This window comes from Stegodyphus dumicola, chromosome X2 (assembly GCF_044657685.1).
Source record: "Stegodyphus dumicola isolate Sdum_Otavi_A_Nest chromosome X2, ASM4465768v1".
Taxonomy (NCBI): domain Eukaryota; kingdom Metazoa; phylum Arthropoda; class Arachnida; order Araneae; family Eresidae; genus Stegodyphus; species Stegodyphus dumicola.
In genome coordinates, this window is record NC_140781.1 from 110,971,415 (window position 1) to 110,989,911 (window position 18,497).

At 29.8% G+C, this 18,497-nt stretch overlaps 1 protein-coding gene across 8 annotated transcripts in view; it reads left to right on the forward strand.

The window, feature by feature from the left end:
* Positions 1-18,497, forward strand: part of LOC118191362 (dual specificity calcium/calmodulin-dependent 3',5'-cyclic nucleotide phosphodiesterase 1-like) — a 264,033-nt gene that overhangs the window by 2,361 nt on the left and 243,175 nt on the right. For 6 of the 8 annotated variants that reach the window (XR_015039257.1, XR_015039258.1, XR_015039259.1 and 3 more), the window contains exon 1: positions 4,748-5,269. The exons of the other annotated variants lie outside the window; for them this stretch is intronic. Coding sequence is in view for 2 of the 6 variants with exons in the window: in XM_085810064.1 (XP_085666190.1) it covers positions 5,191-5,269 (79 nt within the window). In the remaining 4 variants the exon portion in view is untranslated. Of the gene's footprint in view, positions 1-4,747; positions 5,270-18,497 lie in introns of those variants that run through there. 8 annotated transcript variants of the gene reach the window in all.

Sequence of the window (18,497 nt, forward strand, 5' to 3'; positions counted from 1 at the left end):
TTGCGGACAATTTCACCAGCCATTTGTGGTGAGGAACTTAACGACAGTGGTAACAAACTAAATTAAAAAGTATTAGTAGTTCAAACTACACACATTACCTAGTAGTAGATTACTCAAATAAATTTAAACTAGCTTGCTGACTCAGAAACCTACACCGGCGTTATCGGTGGCAGGAATGTGAAGGCGAGATTCAAAATTCAAACAGCTGGTAAAAGTAACAACGTGAGCACTCGATAACGAAAATACGCTCTGACTAACCTTTTCGCTACTTCAATTTAAACAGACTGTCGTTCACCCTAACTCATTTACATCCTAGTGATTACAAGCGAGAGGAACCAGAAAGGACAGGAAAATAACTATTAGTGAAAATAATATACCTCACAAAACTATTGCATCTAAGTAATATTTTAGATAACATAAATCAGAAGACGAAGGAGTTGAAGGCAATAATTGTAAATTAAATTCTTCTTTTCAAATAAATCGATTGAGACAGCTCTTGAAGAAAATTAATTCTCTTCCAGGAAAGCAGAAATAGTCAAAATTATCATTAATTTAATTTAGACTTTCAGATTCTTGTCTGCTTATTTGAAGAACTATTTGTCTCATTCACACTTACTCGAATTTTCATGAACAAGACTTCCTCCAAACTCAAATCAGAGAAATGAGAGATAAACAGTCAACGGAACAAGGTAGAATTTAATCACGCCAGTGGTTTCGCTATAAGGTGGTCTCACTAGCGCTTCTTGACAGGCACTAGAGTTCTGGAGATCGTTTAGAGTTTGCGTTTAAAAGTGAAGTTTAAACTTATTTTTGGGTATGAATTTAAAAGGATAAATTATCATAGTCATCTGAAGAAAATTTTAGATCATCATTACTTCATTTTCCTCAGTAATTCAAATCCATTCCAGTGTATTTAACCTTTCATTAAACAGGTACCTGTAGTGCAGTTTCACATAATCTCTTAACTCTTAACTCAGTGCTATTCTTTCTTTCAACATACTGGAATTTTCATATGATTTCACCTCAAAAGAATCCAGACTCGTGCTATTTTAGGTTATTTTAAACTTTATTAATTGTTACTCTAGTTTCCAAAATTTTACTGTAAGGGGTAATTTAACCCTCTGAGCGGCCCGAGTTTTTGGATCTGTCATGATCGTATTTTAGTCTATATTTTGATATACTTACATTCATTAAGATGACATTTATATTATTAATGAAAGTAAGAAAGCAAAATATCTTAAGTTATAAGCTAGTATATACCCAGTAATAAAAAATCTCATGACCGGATAAAGCCGGCTATGGCGCTCAGAAGGAAGAACAGGATTACTTTGTGACATTTTTCTGAGACTTTGCAATTTTTATAATAAACCATTTTAACCTTATTTAGAGATATTCTATAATACTTCAATAATATTAACTGAATCTTTGATTACAATGAACGATGCATTTTCCCTGTTTTCGTATGCAAGAGGGGCGGAACTTCGGAAATTCAATAGCAATATCAGAACGATAACACTAAGCACGGTAATATTAAACGGCGTAATTTCAATACTGTTGGTAGGAGGTGGTCCATGAAAATAAGATTTAACTTTTTATATGATCCTAGCGGTGAAAACGTTCCAGTCAGTAAAATATTCATTATGCTTTAATAACACAAATGCAAAATCTCCATTATATTTTCTGAGAAAAATATGATTAATAAATACTTTTCTCGAACCAGTTACAATTTTAAAAGCCAATATAATTTCGCCCGAAGACCCATTGCTTGCCAAAAAACAAGACACATTTTCTTTTCCACTTTCTCCCTTAGTTTCCTTTCAAAACAGTGGAAGTGCGTTCTCAGAAAGCAAGAAAAAAGTAACTTGCCCCAGTGTATTTCTTCTCATATATCACCGCGAAATTTTGATTTAAAGATAAGGAAAATTTCGCTTTTAACTAATTAAAGCATTATTTATATTACACTTAATGGAATTTTGATTAAGGGAGACTATATAAAAGAGCAGATTTCATTCATTCAGAAGATTTATTCTTCTACCCATACTGAAGCAGTAACTTTTATAAAATTCTCTACCTTATTTTATGGATAATTGTAACTAAAATAAATATTTATAATAAATGTTTAAAGAAATAAAACATATAAACACCTTTTTATACTAATATTTATTTTAATTCTCCTGTTATAAGCATATTTAATATTTGTTATAGTTATAACAACAGTTATTTAGGTTTCTGCTAACTCGCAAAATTTTTAACTTAGCTAAGACGGTCGATAATTACTCACTATCTCCGATTGTTTAAAACGTACGTTTGCTATGTGATGAACTCTCAATTAACTTAGTGTTAATAAATAAAAATTACGAACACTCATTTTGTTCGGAGTACTTTTGAAAACTAGGGATAACATTACGTATACTTATAACTGGGGGGAGGGCTAAAAACCTGGAGAATACCGTGTCTTGGCATTTATCCAAAGACTGCTTTAATAATGTTGAAATGTTCACCCGCTCTACAGAACAATTTCGCACGTTAAGTAATAATCAGTTAACACTAATCGCGAAGTAATGCAAAACATTGATTATAAGAATTACTCAAAATATAAAAGGTGCTAATTAGTGCTGGAAAGATTGTAATCAATTACACAATCTTCGTTTAATAAAGATCTATATGGTCATAAATAGTCATTTGAAAACTATAGCAATTTAAAGATTTCAGTGTAAAAGTTAAAATAGTTTTGAAGAGTAGTGTTTAAGAAATGTATTTTAAAATCAAGATCCTATATAAATTCATTTCTTTCGTGACTTTCCATATTCCAAAGTTTCTTATGATGAACATCTATAGTGAGCGTAAAAGTGCTTCTGTAACATGAAGTTTTTCTAAATTGTGAAAGGTAGAACTTTATGTATGCCCTTAGCAATGTCCTGTAACTTCTTCTCATTGCCAGCTTCCACAAACGATATGAGCCTGTGTGTTAATGTGTGACTGACGTGGCCAAAATTTTCTCCTCTCGCGTGGAAAATTCTTGTTAAAATTCGATGTCGTCCCACTTGATAACTCCTTCAGATGTCAAGCTCCTAGAGAAATAGGTTGTGAAGTATTTGTGCTCATCTTTTCCTCGTGAAACAAGAGTCCTATTCTCCTACCGAAACTTACAGTTTTTACTCCTTCTATGCAGTAAAATTCTCCGATATCTTCTTGTATATATATATATAACTATTAAATTCAATAATATGGCATCGGGTGCCTTTCTGGAGAATTCAGAAGCTAAATTTTGACAATTTTTTCGCACTTCAATAAATTTACAATATAAACAAGAAAGATATGCGTATTTTTAGAGGAGGAAAGTAAACAAAATGTTTTGAGCAATTTTATGCTATTCCAGATTTATATAATCAAAAACAACATTATTTTAAATTCGTATTATATAATTTCCTATGTAACCCAAAATTAGAGAACTATTGCAATTTTACGATTCAAAATTCATGTACGTAATGAATTATGCAAGAGCATATTTTAACGAATCTGTTGCATATGCTGGTAAATATTAACAACATATGCTGTTGCATATGCGTAGAAAATTATGTTCTAATCACAATCTCTAAAGATAACGACGAAATAATCAGATACGTATTGGGAAATGAGCAAGAGGATGAGGAAAAGGAGGATGAAAAAGATAAAGATGACACCTAGAATAACAAAGGTACGCAGAAGAAAGTTAACGAAGAATTCCACAGGTTCATAAAATTTCCCGAGAATTGTTCATAATGCCAGTATAAGATTCTATGAAACTTCATTGCGTACATAGGGAATTTTCCAAACTCCGGCAACAATCTCTTAAGCATGCAGACATTTAAATTTACATGTCATCACACTAAGAAATTTGTGGCATTCATGCAATAATATATATGGTCTTTTTAAAATGCTGTTTAATTTTATTTTTCTGAAATATAAGATCATGCGTATGAGTTTTAACCCATGTGTATCTGAAAACTAGGAGTTTCTAATTTGATTCAAGAAAGTAATTAAATTTTAATTGTTAAATATGCAAGAATTCTGAGCTTTTTGCTAAACGCATTATTTTTTGTACATATCCGGGCTTTTTTCTCTTTCATAAATATTGGTTCAAAGTCTTCACTTTGAAAGAAACCGGAAACAATATATAATGGGTAGACTCATTAAGAACAACTATAGAATCATCCAAGCTAAAAATCAAATTATGACTTTTTCAGTTTTCAGTTGTAATTAATTAAGAATGGGCATAATTACCAAATGTAGTTTTATGTTGAAAGATATGAAACAATCAAACACTTTTCAGTTGCAAACTTTGGCATTAAATTTACTTCGTCTAATGCGCATTATAAAAATTCAAATGCATATTCTGTATTTATTTTTGATATTTTTAAATGAATAATATTTCTTAGTATTTGAACACTGAGATTATACAGATATCTCATTGTATTTGTACTATGAGATATTTGGAATAATGGCCTACGGAAAATACTCTTAAAATTTATCGTACATACGAATGCTTCTTCTGAAGATAAAGATAATTTAGGAGGACGTATCTGATTTTGAAGAATCGAATGTTATATCTGATAACTCAGGTAACAAATAATTTTAAAGCATTGTGCCCAATACTTCTCTGCCGGGATGGGATAATCGTCCCACGATCGCTTTCCAGTTTCTTGGTTCAAAGGGAGAAGCCAAAGAAGGGGGAGTGAGCAGCAACAGTTGGCCGGTCGATGCGCAGAGGCCGTTGGCTCCGGTATTTCCCTCTCGCTCTTTCATTCAGGAAAAGAGCGGGAGAAGGAGTCAGTAACAGCCACGTGCACTTTATTATCCCGTTCACTCCTAGAGTCCACCTACAAAACTGATGTCAATATCACGGATGGAAGGTTAAAAAGAAGTGGGTTGAAGGTATAAAACATGAGCTCTGTCAAAAAAGGAGGATGCAATGGCGGCCAATGACTGTCAGAAGCGGTGGGGATGGATGCTGATGCTCACACGCACATCGCAGTGAACATTAGGCGGCCGGCCTCTTGCTGCTTTTCGCGAATCTGAAACACGCTCCCCACATTCTCATGATCGCGATGACCGTTTACAGCACTTTTCGTCTACTTCGGTGATTGTGCTGTTCGCTTTTTCCGTACAAGCCATATTGAGGACACTGGGTTTTGTCTAACTGCTTTCTGGATGGCCCAGACTTCCGAACCAAATCCTAAAAAGTGTCAAGGCGCAACCTTCACTTTAGGAGGATATTCTTACAAAATAGGTGAGTTTTGGACTTTAAGTTTAATTGGAGATATAATTACACTTGAGAAAATTCTGAAAAGATTTATCGATGTTATTTTCTGCGAATGACACATGAATTAATCTGTTAAATTTTTCAAAAGTATCACCGAACGGTTTTATTAACCGCATGACAACGGTGATTTACGAGACTTGAAAGTCTTCGAACTAGAAACTTTCTCCTCAAAAAGTAAAACGAAGTTGATCGGACAGTGTGAAAAAGGAATCAAATATAAATACAAGGAAAAAGTTTTTTCAAGCGCAAATACATGAGCTATAAATTTAAAACTTTTAAATTATATAATGTATTGAAGAATGATGCACAGAAAAACTGTCATCAAAAGTGTAACAGAAATAACTTTTGTTTCGCATTTTGCGCTCGGTAATGTGAATCGGATTGCTAAACTTATATCCATAAAAATAGGCTTTGATAGATAGAAAACTGTTTTCAAAATAATATGACTCAAGTTATGTGCTCATATGGTCTAATTTATGAAATTCTTATTAAAATTGCTAATAAAAATTAGACTTAAGAGAGCTAATTGTTTTTCTGAAGAATAGTCGTTTTTTCCTGCAAAAGAACTTGTAAACTTTTAGTCTGAGTTATCAAATACTACTTTTCAATAGAAATTCCTTAAAATTTTATTTTATTTAATAACTTTTAGCAATAATATTTTTTTTCCGATTTGTGATTCCTTCATTTACAAAAACATTTGCATAATTATATTTTATTTTGCTAATTGTGTCCTAGTAACTCCATTTACAGAATTTATTTATGCGTAAAAATGACTTCAGAAAATACATCGCATTATAAATTTCTCTCTATTAAATAATGCACTTGATTTTCATGCTGATTTTTAAGTTAACGAAAATAAACATTTGTGAATGCGTTACATAAAACTATATCATAAGACAAGGGAAGCTAATAACTTTAACAAAGGCGGTTTTTAGGACTGAATTATGAAACCAAAAATGTCGCAGCATCAATTAAACATGTTTTTCATAAATCTGTGTTAAACTTTCAGAAATATTAGGCACCTTAAACTTTTAGTTTTTGGTAATTGCCCTAACTACGTAACAACCGTAGACGGTATTTGGAGAAAAAAATCGTAATTGATAGTAGATTAAAATACCAACAAAGCAAAAGAATTTATTTTGGACTATCAGAACCAGGTTGAAACATTACCCAGGTTCATCGTATGATGATCCACAGAATTATTTTTATTGCATATGCAGACGCGCTTCTTTTTCTTGGAAACGAAGTCTTTCATCTGTACATGGAAAACATTTTCCTAGTCAAGAATTAAATTAAAGAAATATTCTTAACAACTTGTGATCAAGAAATATTTTTAATATCTTCAAAATAAATTTATTTTGTATGAATTTTGTATTGATATGCTAGTTATAAGTGAATTATTTTCAATTTAACAGTGGATTGCCAATTATGTAACTTGTCACGCTACATAGTTTTATAATCGCTTATCGGGTAAATTAATCACAAAACAGATTTAGCTTCATTAAAATGTGACATTTGCACTAGTTTTCTATACATTTGAAATTTCTTGAAACAATTGATTCGTTGATTATTTAGAGGATGTACATTTAATATGAAAGAATCTGTTAAATTGTTGCTAAAATGAATTGCATTAATATATTTCTCTAAGGATTTCAATATTTAATAAAACATTTTTCTTCCTGAAAAATCGCATCCAGACTGAAAGAACTATTTTAGTGCCATTGACATAAGTCTTACTTAGAGCATAAATATTACTCTAAATGGTTGTTAGAGCATCATTTTTTTAAATTGTTTTAAATTACATTAAACTGTCTAAATCTTTGCAATTAAATCAATCTGAAAATAGCCTCAAATCAATCTGAAGCTACTGTAGAACTCGTAATATTTCAGTAAAATCAAATTAATGAATTCATTGTACAAACTGTAACCTAAATCCTGTATTATTGAAAAACAGACATACAGTCTTTTATGGGAAATATGACCGGATAAGACCATTAATAAAAGATGTGAGCCTACAAATTTCAATGTATGTCCTATATTAGCCAACCTCAGGTGCAAAACTTGGTGCCGATTATTATTTTTTATAAATTAAATAACAGTTTTTTTATACCTTAAGTAGCAGTGCTTAATAAATGCATTTAAATTTTTGCATGATGCTGATAATTGTAATTTTACTTATAGATGACGGTACAAATTTCCCATTAATTTGCATTGCCTTAGATTTTTCTTTAGAACAATTTTTTTTTGCAAATTGTTGGACACTGTTTCAAATCGTTAGACATATCTAATTTTTTTCCATTTTTTATCTCATATCAGTAATAATTTTCATGGCTGTATAAGACGATAAAAAATGCTGAGATTCTTAATCATTTTGCTGCATGCGTCAGTATTTCACTTAATAACTCTCCAACGTATATAATCTGCATGACGTTTATTTCATAAAACATTTACTTTTGATTACGAATAGTATCATATTACTAACTTTCTTCAATATTTACGATAAATCTCATGAAATATTTACGTTGCATTTCAGGATGGTCACGAAACTTTCACAATGAGCTGAATGTGTAAGCACAGTTAGATTAAGTAATACTAGCATTTTAAAAATTATTTATACATCTATTAAAAAGGAAACATGTAAATTTATTTAGTAAATTATCTAAACGTTTAAAGAAAAGAATCCTCAAATATTTTTAAAGTAAACGATAACGTTTTTAAAAATTTTCTTACAGCCATTTTATTTTTTAAGGCAATTTATTTATCGAAATGCATTCAGTAAAATGCCTGATACGTTTTGTTAAAAACAAGTAATTTGAAGTTTAACAACTTCAATGCCCTAAAGCCATTGAAAAATTTCAGTGTGAATTCTTATCATGTCATGAGCACCATTCTCAAAAAATCAGTTTATCAAAGAATAATTAGCACATATTAATTATGCATTATTATTCTAAAGTGTCTCTTATTTAGAAAGAAGCTTTAAAACAAATGCTTTATGTTACACTATTTCAGGATCTAATCTGTATGACTTAACTCAAAAAGAAATGGTAATTAACCTCATTCCTGCAATAAAGCTCTAAGTTTTAAACTGTGCTTTTATTTTTAGTGAACTTCTGAACTAACTTCCATATACTTCAAATCTTTACTTCTTACAGTATAGGAAAATGCATACACCCCTGAAGTGTTTTCTGTTTCGAAACGAATTCTTAGATCTTCAAATCTGGAATTCCGATTCTTACTATCTTGCAGGGAATAAGATCTAGTGGTTAAAAGCAATTTCTCTAGCATATTACGGGCAGCGAACTGGCAAGAATTTTAATAGAATCAAGAACTGCATCCAGATGGGTCCCTTCTAATGGTTTCAGGCACTCATTCATAACAAGAGCAATTTCGGGCAACGGTGGCTCTTGCAGTGATGCTGAAAATTAATTAATCTTTAATGGTGCAACTTTTCTCAAGAAGACGTCAAGAATATAATTTTCTGCTATGCCGTCTAATACCTGAAGCCAACATAAACTATAATTGCATATTTTTGCACAAAATGTAAAAGCACTGAGACCCTAAGCGGCAGGAAGGGAATATATGAAATATAAATATGATACATACTTTAATCTACTTTCATATCTCATTTTGAAACCCATTATTAATGGCTTTTGTAACACTCCGAGTAAAAGCATGGGAAAGTTGCCAAAAAGCAAAGAGGTTTCCATCCAATATAGAGTATTCTTGCACTTTCTATTCTTTTCCTACAAATTTCAAGTACGTTATTTTCCAGAAGCTTGGTAAAAGATTGGATCGATAAACCTTACAAGTCTGTTTGATGGTCGGACTTATCTTTTTGCGAAACATAAGACAAAAGTTGGGACACTAATCCCTGTTTGCTAAAATGGATTAATTGTTAACATCGTAAATCTGCTTTAAGAGCACCCTAGTGCTTTGCTTCCTGTTTTGACATTTATAAATCCAATAATTCAGCAATTTTCAAATGTAATTTGTAAGAATGTAAATTTGATTTCAAAACGAACTGAAAGCATTTTTTTTTATGTTATAAAAGTCGTTTTCTCAGAAGGTAATGTGTTGTTAATGCTGTTTGACTTCAGTCATGCTAACAAAATCATCTGCAAGTTTTGTGATCATGCATATAGTTTCGCAAAACATTAAGTAACTCGAATTTTCTTCATTTTAACTAAGTTACCAAAACAGACTAGAAATGAAAATAAAACATAAACCTTCAAGAGTTTTAAGATTTATATTCATATAAGTGTCTCTGCTTTGAAAAATATTATAATTATTTTAGGAAGTAGGTATAAAAGAATAAGAAGTAATTTTTATACTTTACACAAACTAAATAACTACGCTAGCATTCTTACAGCATAATTACCACTAAATCAATGCAATTACTCAGAAGCGTATTCTAATTCCTAGTGAACAAGGAGGTAAATGTAGCTAATGGCTGTAAAGATCTGGCTTGATATGATACTTCATACCGTACTAAATCCCGAAATAATCTATGTTTTAACTTTAAAAACGCAATTACACTATTTTTGCCTTCTAATAGAAATATTAATCTTCGAATAATTGTTTGTTAAACTTCTGTCAAAAGTAAATTTTGTCACTTCTTTATTAAATGTAGACAATTATTACTAAAATAATTAAATTCATTCTAAGAAGAAAAAATAAAAACTAAGTTACGTAATGAGATTAGATGTTTGAATTCTTCTCTCAGTTAGTTTACCTTAAAAAACATAACAAAATATTTATAAATACTACAACATCTCGTCAGTCTTTAAATTTTCGACATGATGAAAATTAACTCTATTTTTTATAAACAATTTTATTTATTAATTAAACTCTGTCACAAAAAACTTATGCAATGCTGAAAATGGAAATTTTCTGATTATACTTTTCTTACTAGTTCTTAGAGTTTAAGACGGAAGGCTGAACATCTAAAGTGAAAAACACCTAGACGGAAATATAAACTCAAGCTGTCATAATTTTTGCAAAAGACTCTCAAGGAAAAGTTTCCGACCGAAAAACAGATGAAATGTATCATCATCTTGACAGCTGAAAGCATTCTGACAAATAAAAAAAAATAAAAGATGAAAAGGATGAATTGGAGCAATGGCAGAGAACGGAAAGAAATAGCCTTTAAAGATTAGAAAGTAAAAGTATCTGTGACAAAAGAAAGATTGTTGCACAAAGAATAGAAAGGGGTTTGCGATCAACAAGATAGATTATCGGATGACATTGGAAATACGTAGTGGAACATAGAGAAAAAGAGCGAAACATTTAAATCGAAGAAAAGTCGGTGGAAAACATCGGAGGAAAACTTTGTGATATTATTACCGTTTACGTAGTGTATGCGATTATTTATGAAAATAATCTATATGAGGAATGATAACTTACTACTGTTTTCGATCAGCGTCAAAAAACCTTTATTTTATTTTAAAACCAGATGTGTTTTTAAATTAGTTATGAATTTCCAGAATATGTAAACGATTCGTGAGAATTTTATTTTAAAGAAGATTATCATATGTAAAATGGGTAACTGAAAATCAAAGAGCTCCGCAAAACAGCATAAAACATGAAAAAAAAAATAAAATCCAGGTAATAAACTGGAATTAGTCGTAGAATGAGTTTTTAAAAAACTAGTTTCCAATGCAACAACAGATAAAAAAGGGACAAAAATGTTAGAAATATTCAATCATACTCCTTTCCATATAATCTTCATTATTTATATATATTCATCATTGCGTACAGTCATCATTATTATGTTTTCCTAATGACTCCATATAATATGTAATTCTGTTAATATTGCTTCTTTACTGTATTATGAAGCTATTAACTGTAATAAAGTACAATTATCATTAAATTATTGCCCAAAATTAGTTTCATATTCAGAAAGCAATAAAAGATGTAGCAGAATGTAAACTTTTCATTTAGCTTATCATAGGAAATGGTAGAAATATTCTGAATTTCTTTGCAACATCTTTCTTGGCGTAAATGTTTAAACTTTGCTCCATATTTTAGCACAAACAAATAAAAAGCAGAAAAGATTTCTGCATCATTAATTTCATTGTATTTACAAAGACTAGCAGTTACAAGATATGTCATATCTTATGGAATGGCTATTAAAAATATTCATGGCGATTCACTGAAATTACGCAGTTTTCATACTTTAACTACATTTAGTTAACTATCTTCCAACCATTATATGAGTCAGTAATTAACAACATCTACAAACATGTTCTTAGCAAAAATGTATGTGATGATTATGGATATTATGCAGAATTAAAATTAAGCTATTTTTATACATTTCTTTAAATTTCGGAAAAATATTAAATAAACTGCATTATGAATACTACATGAAATTTAAAAAAAAAACCTTCGGTAATTAATTTTAACAAATGATAAAAATATAGTCAAGGTTACCAATAAGTTATCTTCACTTTGAATTAAGTAAGAAAAATATAACGATAATGTAAATGATAATCATATTAATGTGCGTTTACATATCAGTATGGTTTGCTACGACGACTTTCCATAAGTATATTACAAGGTGTATCCTGAGTTACATTTATGTATCTATATTGTTACGAATTTGGTATTTAAAAAGCTAATGTTAGTTCAATTATAAATTAAATGGTTGCAGCGCGTGACGAATATTAAAAGAAAGCTAATCCGGAAAATTGAAAATACAAGAGCGCGTGCATTAAATAAATAAATATCTCTTTTTGATTTCGAGAAAGTACTGGAAAATTCTAGCGCATGATTTTAAAATCTTATAAAAGGAGGAAAACATCTCAGTTTGTAATAGTTTCTTAGTTTGTTGCTGTTTAGAAAACTGCTCTTGTTGATTGTAGCGAATTCTCGGATTAGAGTTCTTTAGCTGTTTTGAATTACGTTCTATTGGACATTTGAGTAGTTAAAAGATAACTACTGTGAGATATTGTAATACTGCATGATAATTTGAGAAAATTTAAGCATTTTTGTTGTGATAATAATAAATTTTTGTTCATTTTTCATCGGACTTGTGCATTCACTTCATAACGAACGCACGCAACAATATCTTTATCTTGGGTTATATTTATGTATATAGCAATATAATTTTATAAATAGGAAGAATTTCTGATCATACAAAGACTTTTGTAAGCGCAGTTATGTTCATAGCTTGGTTCCCTTTTTTAAAATGCTAAACATAACAAAAGTGACTCATAAAAGAATAGCTTAAGTATTACTTCACATAGAGTAAATCACCTTTAGGGAGCGTGAAACCGTTACAAATCCTCTGTAATCTTCAGCATGTTAACTAAATGTAGTATAGCTTATAGAATTCCACATAGAAGTGTAATATTAAATGTCAAAAATACTCTACACCTGACAGTGGTATCTTCTCTAGCTCAGAATTTTCCATCATGTTTTGGCGTATGTATAACAACACAGTAATTGTTGCCATTTTAATCTCATAATGTTTCAGATTCCGTAGATACTAGTAATCACACATTTGTGACCTTTTGTGACAGGTTTGTCGAGTTCGATACATAAAATTAAATTTTCGTTTTAGCTGTTTTCTTCGTTTTCAAGTGTTTTTATGACCAAAACATTTAATTTTTAAGCTATCAGAAATATATTTTTCCCATTATTGTAATGATTCATTATGCCAGTAATGCAATGGAATGCATATTTGAGATTTTGTTTCTACTTCTTTATGAATTATAGTAAAAACATATACGCATTACTGCAAATGCTAAACGACGAAAAGCTTCTAATAATGGATGTGTTTTTGAATTTTTAAATAGTTTAACACTTGAAACTTTGAATCAAGAAGCAGCATAGTTTTTGTATTAATATATATATTTGTTTGTATTTTTAATATGCTTAATTAATCTAGCACGATATAATAGCACGATACATGTATCACTTGTGATGGATTCATTCGATTTAAAAAAATGTAACAATGAAATTGAATTTTATTTGTGAAAATAATCATTTCAATAGCATACAAAAAGATACTTCAGAAGTACTCATTTGCAAGCAATTATGTTTTTAGAAAAAAAAAATTCTTCCAGTTTAAGTTAATTCATTTCTCATTTAGTAATTTCTAACATTCGTAATGAATAATTATATTTTTATCCAAGGCTTTTGGTTTCCAAGTATGCTCTTGAATAAAAGATAGTTACTCACTTACGCTTAACTACTTATTAATTTGTGCTCTTTATTACGCTATAAATTATTTGTATGATATTCTGAAAATCAATCCATGAAAATAGCCGAAAACTGGTAAAGAGTTTCATGCGAATATTGTTTTCTTATTTCATGTATTTTAACCATCATTATATGCTAAGTTTACTAGCACTTTATTTCAAATAAAAACAAAATCTTTGAGAACATTAAAAATATATATTCTGTTCATAAACACGAAATGAAATGCTATTTTAATGTAAGAAAATTTTATTATTCAAACTCTACTTTGCTACTTTTAAAAACCCTTCGATTTTCTTACGAAAAGGCAGCTTTAAAATAAAAATATTTGTCCCCGACTTCAAAGTAGTACCAGTCGTTATTCGTTTTAACTTCAAAATCAATCCATTAGAGTGCACCAAAAGGTATTTGTATTTGAATGAAATTGAAATATCGATGTAATACTCCTATTTAGAGTCTAGTTTTTCATGACCTAAACCTATCCGTCATTCCCGTAGTGAGTATACTTAGAAGTCAAATGAAGGGAAAAGAGAAGAATGTTGGATAGGAATGTCATTCAGTTTACTACAGGGTACCCTTTTATCTCCTCTTATGAAATTAGATGATTTATGGAGAAGGAGCGTGATGAATTGGAGAACAGCAAAGAATAAAAATTTTACTTTATTTAGAATGGATGGAAAGCAAGTTACTAGTAATACATTGCAACGATTAATGATGCATGCTTAAAATATAAATGACCTTAAAACTTTGAATGCTGCTCACTTGTAATTTTCTTTCAGTATGGTATTATTTCAGATACAGTAATATTACACGTTGGCAGCTGCTTGAAAATTTTAACTAAATTAATTATTGCAAGCAAAAACTTACTCCGGTTTCAGAAGCAGCGTTAGAAATTATTACCTTTATTAAAAATTCGGTCGTTTAGAAACGATTAACATTAACTTTTATCTAACAGGTTTCGAAATGAAGAATCTGAAACACGCACGAACAGCAAAAATAAAGTAAAAGAATAAATAAAAAGTTTTAAAAAATTGCTTTGCATTAAACGTTCAGAAAATAACAAGGTCTATTATTCTGTAAATAAAAAAGTGCATTATATTTTAGGTATCGCACTAAGGAAATATGTTCCTCTAAGAAATTAAGACTTTAACTGACTGAAGACTTAAGCTTTAGTGTTTAGATGATGTCTTTTGTTATGTTTGAAAGTGGCATATTTGATATCAAGTTCAATATTTCTTGATTTAAAAATTTAAATTCTGCCAGTCATTGCGAAATACTCAGCTTGGTTTCATAAATATGCCATACTAAAGAAATACGTTTTAAATAAACATCAATTTATTATGACATAAAAGTGTCTACATAAGCAAAGTATTTTACTTGCAGTATAATAATAGAAAAAACTTCTTAACTGAAATTAATAACAAAAGAAACTTCTAAATTATAATCTGACATAAAATTCTCCTATGGGATAGCATATAATTTCAAAGAAATTAAAAATTGAATAAAATGTAATAAATTATAAAACTGAAATCATAAAATGCTGAATTGTTTTTTATTTATTAACACGTAAAAGCTTGACACAATTCTCACAGTTCAAATACTATTTAAAAACGTTAGGAAATTAGAATCAAGAAGCTTATTGATTGGAGAACTTATAAACACTATGCGAAAGTTTCCTAGTGGAAACAAAAGCATAATTTGCTTGAAGAATTCTAAATATTTTGAACCCTTAAACAAAACTTAATTACACCAAATATTGACAAAGTTGTTATCAGTTTGAGAGGAAAGTAAATCAGGTTTGAGACAACTTCAAATGTAAAGCTATTATCCCCTAACTTTAATTACTAATACAGATTAATTGTATCCTATAATTTTTGTCATTTTTAGGCAACGTTTACGGTCCCTTTTAGAATAATTGCTTTCATTTTTCTGCAAAACATAAATTTTTTACATTTTCAACCTCCTGCTTACAGTGTAGATTTTACCAACATGAAAATGTTGCAGAGATCTAAATATGAAATAATTGGAGGAAGCAGTATTTGGTTACTTAAGCGGACCAGTTAGAATTTTCCATCTAGTTTTTTTTTTTTTTTTTTTTTTTTTTTTTTCCATGGCACATTTTGTTTTTGTGCTGGCTCTAAATCAGATATCGCAATATTGTGATTATCTTATTTATTGTTATCCTTCTGAAAAATCACATCATTTCTGTTCATCAATGCTGATCGCTTTGGGGGTTGAAACTCATTCTAAGTTATCTTATTGATGCATGATTCAGATGCATTAAAAGAGATGCATTTAAAGATGAAGATGAAAAGATGATGTTACATTTTATTATAATAGATGCAATAGATTATTTTATTATAATAGATGCAATTAGATGATAATCTAAATTTTAAGATGCATTAAAAACATTAAGATGCATTTTAATCAAGATGATTAAGAAAAAAGATTAGATTTAAAATTCATTTTAATCAAGATGATTAAGAAAAAAGATTAGATTTAAGATGCATTCAAAAAGATGCATTTTATTATAATAGCATTTTAAATCATTGCCAAAGTTTAGGAAAATTTGTAATTTGAAATAAGCAAATCTTAAGAGATTCACAGAGCCGTCACCAAAAGTAATCTACGGAATCTCCATATAACCGATTCGAAATACTAATCATTGAATCACAAGAAAGTATTGAAGTAACACTTGAATTGCTTACAACGAAAACTGAGTAATTATGTATATATGTATAGAGTAGAATGCTTATTCTACGGAGGAGACGCATATTTTCAACCAGCATGTTACCTTTTTTCAGGTTTTTGCGTAATTTAATTTTAAAGACTCTTATTTTTATCATCACACGGCAGCAAATTCGTATTATTCCTGTCCTCAATATTCAGAGTTGAACAAATAGATAGCTTTGCATGAACATCTGTTTATTTACCAAGTTGACGAAAATGATCTTTTAATCTGAAATCTTAATCTACAGCTCTGCTAATACAGTAATTTCATTTCTAAAGGACCAGTTTGTTAAATACTCTGCCTATAATGAAGCTAGAGTATGTAGGTGCTGTGGGAAAAACACATTTATCTAAATTTGTGAATTGTACGACTTCTTTATTTCAGGAAATGAGAACATTTTTATTTAGTTACAATTATTCAAGAAATATAGATCATAGTGGCATAATTATTAGATATCTTTACGTAATACGTACGTAAATCCGTCAGATAATTGCAATCTGATTATAAAACACCCACAAAAACTGCGGTGAACCAGCCCAGATATTATTCAATTTATCTCATGGGCGTTTAAATGCTGTTTTTGGAAATTTTGTTAAATAACAATTCACTTTATCATTCTTTTCCATCATTTTAAGTTTTGAACCTTAATGTAAAAGGTATTCGAATGCGTCTTTTTTTCCGTAAAAGGAATTCCATAATTGTGTTTTAGGTTTAAGAAGTTTGCCAAATAGATTTAAAAGCTGAAAATTATTACTGTTATTATAGATGAACTGATTTGTAATATGTGCTACCCAGTAGCTCCAAAAGCTGAAAATTATTATTCTTATTATAGATGAATTGGAACTAAACAAGGAAATATTTTAAGAACTCATTTCCTCACCGTTTATATGTACGATTTCTGATTTAAAATTATTTATTAAGGATGTTGGTTTGTTGAAGTGAATGAATATATATCCATGATCGTCAGGTCAGACATTCATGACCCAGAGTAGATTCACACTGATTTAAATCGAAAGGACATCCAAAAGAAAAGTCCAAAACGCTTTCAACTTAGCATTTTGAAACTGAAGACAAATCAGTCCAGTCAGGAAGATATTCTTTTTCTCCTACAAAGAACTTTCAATTCGTTTAAGGGAATTACGAAGTAGATTAACTCTTAGTTTATGAAAAACAAGTACATACCGCTTAATCCTGAAACTTTGTAAACAGAAGCAGAAGGGTTTCGGTGGTAAAATTCTTTTGGATGCCCATATAGCAACTGATCATGAATGGAAATAAATTATAAAATAAAGTGACACTAAGGTAATAATATTTAAAATAAAATTTGAGTTACTATTTAAAACCTTAAACTATTTTTCGGTTTTAAATGTAATTTTCAGAGCAATAAGAGCATCCTCATTAGTAAGCGAAATTTCGAATTCGAAGTTATTAAATGACAAGCAGTTTTCCTTTTTATCATGTATAATGAATGTAATAAACTGTTTCCAAACAGATAAACACGTTTTATACAGATTGTAAAAACATTTCTTCGTAAATACTGCACATTTTTAACTATAAAAATAGGTTAGGAATTTTTTTGGTTCAAGAAAACAAGCAAAAAAAACTTTGGAGATGATGAGCATTTGCATGAATGATGATAGGCATCCTAAGAACTACATAGCTGGATAATATATCACAGAAAGAGAGATAAACGTCCATAGAGAGACAAAAGTGCTTTACAAAATAAATAGAATTCCAAATACAACTGAAACCTCTGTGTAAATATTTGCAGAAGATGACTACAATGCCTTTGTGAAATCTTCAACGTGCGAGTAATGAGATTGTTTTTAAAGAAAGATGTCTAAAAGAAACGACATCTTAAAAGGAATTTAATTTAAACTCTCTGAATTTCGTTTAATCCTGTTGTTGGATGGAGGCGGATTTTAGCTGCTTCTTTATTATTCTGTAAATTCTGACAAAGAAAGCGACGTCACGCTTGTTTTAGAGAACAAGTTAAAAGTCACTATTTGACGTCAAATATTTATAAGAAAGAATTTCCACAAATTGTTGGAAGAATATCCGCTCAGAAGCTCAGAAACTGCTATCGCAATGTAAATTTTTTAGCACCGCTTGCAGAAATATTTTACTGTCATTCTTGTGATGAGAGATGAAGAATATTTATCCACCTATATTATTCATTTTATCCATTATCATATGTTAAGGTAGAACAAAATGTTTTTAAACTCACTTGGCTATTATAAGAATAAGACGTAAAAACTGAAAATA